This window comes from Limulus polyphemus, unplaced genomic scaffold (assembly GCF_000517525.1).
Source record: "Limulus polyphemus unplaced genomic scaffold, Limulus_polyphemus-2.1.2 Scaffold3583, whole genome shotgun sequence".
Taxonomy (NCBI): domain Eukaryota; kingdom Metazoa; phylum Arthropoda; class Merostomata; order Xiphosura; family Limulidae; genus Limulus; species Limulus polyphemus.
In genome coordinates, this window is record NW_013669193.1 from 2,956 (window position 1) to 12,418 (window position 9,463).

Consider the following 9,463-nt stretch of genomic DNA (forward strand, 5'->3'; position numbering starts at 1 on the left):
TTTCTGTAAGAAGAAAAACTGCTGAATGTGGTTTAATAATTTTATATTCATAACCTCTTTCATTTGCTAAAGTATTTCTTTAATTTGAAATAAGCATTGTTAACTAGATACTCGACTATTACTGACTTGTGGCTTATTTAGATGTTCACGAGTTACTGATATCAGAAATTATTCTCCCCGGAAAAATCCAGTAGATGTCTATTGTTTCCTATCTATGAATAGTTGTAATCAATTAAAAATGTTAACACACGTAGAAATGTTTGTGGCAATCCAAGAAAAAAAGGAATTGTTTCACGATCAAACTAAGATCACAACTTTTTGATGCAATTTACTGTTTTACAAAAACGATTCATCATTAATATATAATCAATTATAATGCTTGCTCAGATATTTATCGCATTAAATGCAACAATAAATTTATAAGACTGGTTATTTATATATATATATATTGGTATTTTTCCAAGGAAAACTAACTTCAATAATTAAAAGACTTACTCTGAATATTCTCTCCATCTCTCCTATCGTCTGCTCTAAAAGTAGTAGTTCTGGGTATTGTCCTTGAATGTCCTCTAGGCATGCTCCTAAGTTATATACAATTGCATACAAGTTACTGCTGTTCAGATGGAACTCAACTGGTGAGTCGCCTATACTGCAATGCTCGGAACTGTTTACATTCTGGATTCCTAGCTTTTCTTGTGAGGTTTTTGTCTCTACTACTTCCAGATGTGGTTGATCTGCTTTCTGGGATTGTAATGAGTTTGTCAGTGTAGAAGTTGTTATGGAATCTTTTGGTGCTTGATAAAGTCTGTTGTCACCTATACTATTGCTAAGACTTCCAGTTCTGCATAAAAGAGCTGAGTGAAAATGAACGCTTGATGGCAGATCTACAAATTCAGTTTCAGGTGTTGTAACAGTGGAGTTTGGAGCAGAAGCATAAGCGCGACCAAGATCAACTCTGAAGTCCTGCAGCATCTCAGTTTTATCTGATTGGTGATGGAAAGTAGGCCTCTGAAATATTTTATAAACTATGATCACGTTCTCTTATCATTCGATAACTCTGACACTACTAGTTCAATTTGTATACAAAAAAATAATTACAATTAAGTTACAAACAGGATAAACAAAAGTTGTTCATAAACAACAATAAACAGCCAAACCATGAGGGAGACAGGTTTTTAAGAAATGGTTACGTCTAGTATTCTTTATAAATTAGCCAGGGAAGATACTATGAAGAATGACATTTTAGAGTTACTGTTAAGTTCTAATAGAGTAATGGTTGAGAACAGTCTCTCCAACGAGGATGGAGAGGCAACTTCCCAAGAATCAGGGTGAACAAAACCTGGTAATGCCTTAAAGCCCGCAAAGCACCTTTAGGCCGTATCTTCATTTAATCATAAAAAGCATAGTTTTTGGCTTTTATTTGTATATAGACACTTGATACATTAAGAATGATTGAAATAATAATTTGAGTAACAATTAATATATATTTGTTAATTTATAGACTTAAGAGATATTTGTTGTTACCTTATTAACGTTTTTACACTTATACTGTGAGCTAAAAATGGCTGCTGCTCTTATTTTGCCTTTTTTTTTTTCATGAGTTTGTTATTGTTCTAATTTAGGATCTTCCTTTTAATAAGTTCATAAAAACGTTAAAAAGAAAGAAAAAACGGGCCTGGCGAGAATGTTTGCCCTGGGGCCCGTACTGACTGTCGATGGTGCTGATTGAGTGTGGAGATTGGGGAACATCTGGGTGTAAATGATAATTGTTCAATTAAGTTTGGTATTTTACTGCATATTGGAGATGGAATAATGAGGTTATGGTTAGAAATTTAAAAAAAAATGTATATTTTAAATGGATGTGACAAGAATTATCTGTTGTGAACTGGTAAATTGAATTATTTAGAGATACGGATAAAACCAGGGTCCTTGTACCTAAGCAGAAATGAAATTTCATGAGTTTTCCATGATTATTTTTAGAAATTCAAGGACCATTTCATGTGAGATATACAAGAAACTACACCTGGACGTACAAGTTTTCAAATATAAACATTATAGAAATATTGGTAAATAAAGTTTCATATAGTGAAAAGGCAGTAATATGTTTATCACTAATCTAGCAGTGTTTAAATGAAACTTAATTACTTAAAAATAAAAAAGTCAAAGTATTTAAGTATTTCTCGTTTGACAGTTCCCATTTAATTTTAACTGTAAGAACCTTCAAAAATTCTTTCTTCAGGGAATTGGCCACTGTGAGAAGACTAGTTTCTTTCCTTTTCAGCTTTCTCAAAGTTTATGCATGTTTCTTGCTTGTTAAATGACTGTACAAACCTATTCAAATGAGTTTAGGCATGGTTTACACCTTGCTTTTCCAGGGTGTGAATTCCTTTCTAGCCATTCCTGGTATTTTTTATTTGAAAATCAGTTTGTTTTAAAACTACACTGCCTGGTATTTTGCAAACTTGCAAGGGAATGGGAATCACAATACAATGTTCATTTGATTATTTTATATTGGTATTTTAATATATTCAACACTCTAATATACAAAATTATTAGGTAATGCTATTAAGTTTTTCAATTTGGTAGAATATTTTAAATAATATTTATCATAAGATTTTTATTGAGATTTATTTTATTAGTATCATTATTTATTCATTAAGAATTCTTATATTTGTTTTAATATGTGAAGTCTGTTTTAACAGGATTCCTAGAATTTCATATATTTCCTTGCTACAAACAAATAGATCTAGGCCTAATGTGAATAAAATTGTCTTTAGTCTGATGCCATACATGACAGCCCACATTTGGTTTGGAAGCACTGGACGTCCAACAAATTGTTAGGCCTTACGTTATTTTGGAATCTTTTGGCTAATTGTGGGTGTTAAATGCAAACACTGGCAAATAGATTTACACAGTTACTGTCTACAAAACATGGTATGTGTGCTGTACATACGCTGGTGCTCAAAAACCCGATTTTGCGATAAAAGAAGATGCCAGTATATTTTTGACATCCCATAAATTCATGGACCATTTTAATCATGCTGTAGACCTAATAAAAGATTAAATGAAAATTTTTATTAGTGTGATTTATATTTATATGCAGATTTATCGCTTTCTTTACACAACTTACATAAGCATATAAACGAGACATAGCATTAGCACAAATTAGATCTAGGCCTAACAAACACTGATATGCACATGTAATCAGCAATAGATAAAGATTTAATGAAAAAGGTACAGTTTATTATTAGATTTATATCTAACCCTTGCAAATACAACTGAGTAAAGATTTCAAGTCAAAATGAATTTCTTCCCATTTGTTACTAAGACATAAGCAAAATGTTAAGATTGGAGGAGGGTCTTTGAGAGATGATAAAGGAAAGCTAATGATGATTGTGAGATGGCTGGGTTATCAAATTATACTTTATTTTTTTCAATTTTTACTAACGAAGACTTAAGTAATACTTCTCATCCTGACAAGTTGCTGGGTGGAAACAAGACTGATCGAGGTGATCACATTAAATCTGAGCTTTTTAACAAAAAAATTGAGAAGTTTACTGAATGATAAAGTCCTGGACCAGTTGATATTTCACCAACAGGTTTGAAGGATATTAAGGATTGGATATGTGAGACACTTACTACTATTTTTTGTAAGTCCTTGAATAGTCAGTAGGTGCCAAATGATTGGAAGTTGGCTTATATAATTCTTCTTTTAAAGGGAGGTAATAAAAACTGTCCAAATAATTATTAGCCTATTAGTTTTACATTAGTTGTGAGAAAAGTTTTTGAAAGTCTGATAAAAGATGCTCTGCAAAATCATTTATCTACATTTAAAATTTTGTTGGATAGTAAACATGGTTTCTCCGAGGGAAAATCTTGCCTTACTAATCTTTTGATATTCTTTAAAATGTTACTGCTTATGTAGATGAGAATGCAGGTGTGGATTTCTTGTAGGTGGATTTTCATAAAGCATTTGAGAAGGTGCCACAAATAAAAAAGTTTGCTAAAAAAATGACCTCTGTAGGTGGGAGAGATAAGTTGGCTCATTGGATAGAAAAGTGGCCGGGTGGAAGAGAGTAGAGGGGTTGTTATAACAGACTTCAGTATTAGGACTTTTGTTCTTATTGATTCATATAGATGAAGAAATGCTATACAAATTGCTTAAATTTACTGATGATATTAAGGTCTTGGATATTGCTAGCTGTGAGGATGCTGCTGCTTTACAAAATGATTCAGATTTGTTGGTGAATTAGATTGTAATAAATGCATGTGGGAAATCATAATTTTGATGGGAGTAAACTTTATAGTGTTTTAGAAATAAAAGGATACTGTTGTTCTAGTCAATCAATCTCCTTAGCCAAGCAGTATGCTGTTTCTAGTGGCAGGACAAATAGGATTTTAGGTTGAATCTAAAGAAATATTGAATCCAAGTTTAAAGAAGTTATAATCTCATTGTATATGTCATTGAGTAGGAGTATTGCGTTTGGTCTTGGACTTCTTATATATTAGTAAAGACATTGAATTGTTGGAAACGGTTCAGAGGAGGGCTACCTAGAATGGAAAGGTTGTCACATGAGGACAGGTCAGGATGTCTGGAATTGTTTTATCTTGAAAAAATAGAGTTATAGGGTATCTGACTGAAGTGTTTAAGATTATTAAGGAAATTGATAGTGTTGATGCATCTTTTTTACTTGTACTTAATTTTACGAATGGTAGGACTACAGAACAGAAATATAAATATGGCAGGGTAGCAGCCATCTTTATTATTTTTCTAACAGGGTGGTTGGTATTTGGAATGGTTGCCTACAGATATGGTGGATACAGTATATTTAATAGAGTTTAATGGAAAGCTTGATAAATATTTGAAGGATAAGGAATAAATCTGAGTGTTCTATTTTTATTTTAAAGTTTAGTGGATGGTCCCTAATTGTCCTCAAATGTTATCTTAAAGAATGTTATCTTTCTTCCTAACTGGAAAGACTGTTATGGTATTGTTGTACACATCAGCTAATTTTCTCTTCAGGTGTACTATAAATCACTGGAAATGCAACATTGTGTATTAACCTCAGAGTCCTGGTAATGCTACTTTTTAATATCACAAGAGCAAAATTCTGCAAGCTTACATTCAAACCTGAAGATCTGTTATATTCTTCTTGCTGCCTACTAGTTGGTGAACTTTTTAACATACTTCCTACAGGCAGCATAGGTTGTGATACAGTGTCTTCTGTACAAGTATGCAGTGGACTGAAATAAGAGTTATTATTTTACAAATTTGTAAGTTTCTGCTTAAAAGCACCATTTACATTCAAACCAATGCACATAAAAACTCATGAAATGAATATATAATTTGAACTCAACAGAATTTCTGGCAGAAAAAAAACAACATACTCTTAACAGAATGTAAAAGTTAAATATGGTCCAAGAAAGTATCTGAGCGTGAATTACATACACTATAAATACCACAATGTTAAAACTGCACTATAACTTGTCAAGATGGCACTAGGCTTGTTGGACAACTGTGTTTCAGCAGGTTCCTCCTGATGATGGAATATAATTAGAGTTGTCCAATGAGCCTGGGCAATAAATTATTGTGAAGTTTTAGTTTATGTAAAAGACTTCTTGCTTACATATAATATAAAATGTTTTTTTTTTAAATCTGATGAAAAATAGTTACATGGCCAATTAAGAAATTATATTTTTTACTTCCAATCAGGGTAGGTTGTTTTTTTTTCTGCTTAATTCAGTCAAATAATAAAAAAAAATTAAAAGTTATGATACAGATTACCAAAATATTTTTTTGGGGGAAGTTATGAATCACCGTTCATAGCTTTGAATAAAAAAAAACAGTATATCAAATAGAGATTTTGTATCATATGGATATATACACAGATAAACTAGTTATTTTCTTATAATGATAATGTGTAATTTTGAAAATGGAAACAAACTAACAGACTTTTCATTGTAACAAACTTAAAATAAGACCCAAAACGTGAACACTTTCGAATAGTTGAGTATTCTTCTTCAGGAGAACAAGAACCCCTTGTTGCGCTTTCGAATAATCAACTATTCGAAAGTGCTTGCATTTTGGGTCTTATTTTAAGCTTATTACACTTTATATGTGATCCTTTGTGCTAACTCTATTATCAAGACTTATCACTGTTATTGGCAAATAACACACTTACTTCCATGTTACAACAACATTCAGTTTCAGTGATCCATTAGGGTTCAGATTAACAGTCATGAGTTGAGGGTAAGCACTAAAAAGATCCTTGGTATCACAAAGTTTGTGTCCTAAAGTTTTGTTCTTTCCAAAACCTTTCACTTCAACAGCCTGTAAAAACACGCAAACAAATATTTTAAATAGCAATAAAATCTTGGAATTTTATTCACACAGGTTACAACTATGAATTATTTTAAAATAAAAACAACATTCTTTATGCAATGGTTTACTCAGTTTTCTACTTCGTGTTTAAACAAAGAAATGTTGCTCAAAATTTGTCATAATAATTATCACTGGATTTTCTCACACATCAATGATGACAAAACTAATACTGTGTACAATGACCACACAGTAGCCAATGGAAATTGAAGTTTTTTTTCAATGAAAATATTTCAAAATACTTCTCCTTTTATCCTTGTGTACATCAAGATATAATAAACTACCTATTTAGTTTTAGAATATTTGTTTGTTATATAAAACTTCTTAATAGTATTATTGATCAAACAGAAGGAAACTACCATGTGTTAAAACAGTATTTACAATAAACATATAATAAATTATGATTAATATTTTATAATGCCTAGGATAGCAAGTTATACCTGATTGGATAATAGGTGTGGTATAAAATCATATAATGACTAACAATATCTTTAATCACAGTATTATTTACAGGCCCGTGATGGGCTTCTGGTTAAAAGTTAATATTAAAATACACTGTTGAATGACTCTATAAAGTAAACCAATTCTGAATGACTAGATAATAGAAATGATTAGCCCAATTACTTATTGGTTTTTGAAATTTCTCACTATGTAATAAGTAAACAGGCAACAAAATGTGCCTCATTAGACTGTTTTCATGGCGTAATTAAGGGAATGTACCATGCATTAGTTCTCCAAACTAGTTATTATATAATTGTCTTTTTGTTTCCAGTTCATTATGGATGTAGAGAGTTAATCAAGAAAAGAAGAACTCTCCCTTCCTTTCTCTACTGCACACAGTATGGATTGTCTAATCTGTAATTAGCTATGTATCAATGGACCTAAAGAGTAAACAGTTCATACAAAAAGTCTGCATGAATGCCCTTCTATATATTATTGGTTGGAATACGAACATAACTAATTAGTGTTTACTATATGTTACACATTACACTTGTATACAAGAAGCCAACAAGTATGACTGAACATAACTAATTAGTGTCTACTGTATGTTACACATTACACTTGTATAATGTGTTTCAAGTTGATAAGACAAAATTGAAGCAAAATAAAACTCAATGTAAAGATTTAGGGAAATTAATTTACATGATCAGCAGAAGGAATGGGTGAAAGATTAACACCAGGACTAAACTTCAACAGCAAGACTTGGTTCCTTTAGGACAGAAACAACTCTGCTTTCCTCAAAGGTCAGAATTAATTTTGTGGAAAACTGCTCTTTTAATGTACATTCTTTCTGAAGGTGACAAAACAGAAGATAGGTGTCTCTGTTCCATAAGAATAACACAAGGTTCTCTCAGGCCTGCTGAGAGGTTGGGGGGGGGGGGGTACTGGGGAAAAATCCCTGGAGCCCAGGTCTCTAGGGGGCCTGGAAAAGAGGGGATATAAAATAAAATAAAAAATAATAAATTAACTGATTAAACAACAGAGAGACAGCATAAGTAATAAATATATGAATACTGTAAAGATTATCATTTGTTGCCAACAGTCAAAATGGTCACTGCCACAACCGACATCAGTGAAAAGAAAAAAAGTGCAGTGTATGAGAAAATATCATGGCTACTGCAAAATGCTATTACAATGTTATATTATTTAATTCATCCCATATATCCCCTCACCCAATCTCACACTTATAGGCTACACGTGTAACTATCAAAAGTGGACCCTGAATTGTGAGATCTTAACATATTTATTGCGTGTAACTCAATGAAGAGTTTGCTGAATTCTTTATTTCAATAACCATCTATGTGGTGTTCTTAATACCAATATCCAGTCCAGCTCCAAATAAAGAAGTACAACCCATATCATTGTACTTTCTTAGCTATACAAACTTCCTTTTGATCAATATTAACATAGAATATTAGGGTTAATCATTATAAACTAAATGTGATAGTTGTCCAATTTAAAGTTGCATGTCATTATGGGATTCAAACCTGGGAAAATCATTCTTCTCATTAGAATATCCATGGTATAGTATTATCAATTTACATCAGATTCTGTACTCCAAAAATGGGTGGTAGGTGGGTTATCAGAGACAGAAGATTTTAGAGGACTTGCATCATGACTGTCATATACGGTGAGTTGAAAACTTTCAAAAAATGTTCTTCAAAATCCACAATAACTCAGTGACTTTGATGTTAGTATCTTAACTGATACTAACATATCCACACTAATACAAATCCTTAAAATATGATATTTAACTGTAAAATCTGTAACAAAAACACAACAGGTTAGTAGAATATATATGTCATGATAAACCTAACAAGATGCATGCTTTTAATCCAAGATTGAATAAGTTATCATATTATGACATTATAAGTTTCAGCTTGTTGACAGTCAGTTTGTACATGCATGTCTGGGTTCAGGTTAGGAGGAGGAGGGGGTCATATAACAATCCTTCTAAAGGGCCCATGGTAGCTCTCAACAGCCCTGGGTATCTCTCGGGTGCAGAATCATGCAGAACACAATTGAACTCTCATGAAACAGACAATTCCTTAATTAGTCATGCTACTAAAAGTAGCTCTTAAGGCTGTATTTTACACACTATTTCAGAATTTTGTAGCTAAGAAATACAAAACCAGGAGAGAAATGTATGTAATATTTACATAGTATACAGTGAAATGGGTGAAAACAAATAAGAATTCAGGTGGCTACAATGATATAACATTAAACCTAAATCGTGAATATTAAGTTATCTATAAACTACAGCACCTTTAGTTGAAATAAATGGAACACAAATCAAAACAGGTTTAACAATGAAATTATCATTAAAGTTACAAAAATTATAACATGGTAACAAAGAATAAATTAATATCATACAACAAATTTTTTATTTAAAAAGAAACATTTGTGTCGACTTAATCAAAACAAAATATAATATCTTTCAACGACAATCCTTTTGTGCTTCAAATGTCCATGTTACAAATGGTACAATACACGAGATAGTTAGAATTTAAGTTATATGCTACAGTCATACTTGTTGGCTTCTTGTATACAAGTGTAATGTGTAACATACAGTAAACACTAATT

At 31.7% G+C, this 9,463-nt stretch overlaps 1 protein-coding gene across 1 annotated transcript in view; it reads right to left on the reverse strand.

Moving 5' to 3' along the window:
- Positions 1-9,463, reverse strand: part of LOC106469635 (rho family-interacting cell polarization regulator 2-like) — a gene marked incomplete at its 3' end in the record, with an annotated part of 76,048 nt that overhangs the window by 1,811 nt on the left and 64,774 nt on the right. The window contains exons 10-12 of the mRNA XM_013930136.2: positions 6,183-6,331; positions 5,124-5,244; positions 496-1,008 (exon numbers count right to left, since the gene is read on the reverse strand). Of these exons, the coding sequence (XP_013785590.2) occupies positions 496-1,008; positions 5,124-5,244; positions 6,183-6,331 (783 nt within the window). The remainder of the gene's footprint in view (positions 1-495; positions 1,009-5,123; positions 5,245-6,182; positions 6,332-9,463) is intronic.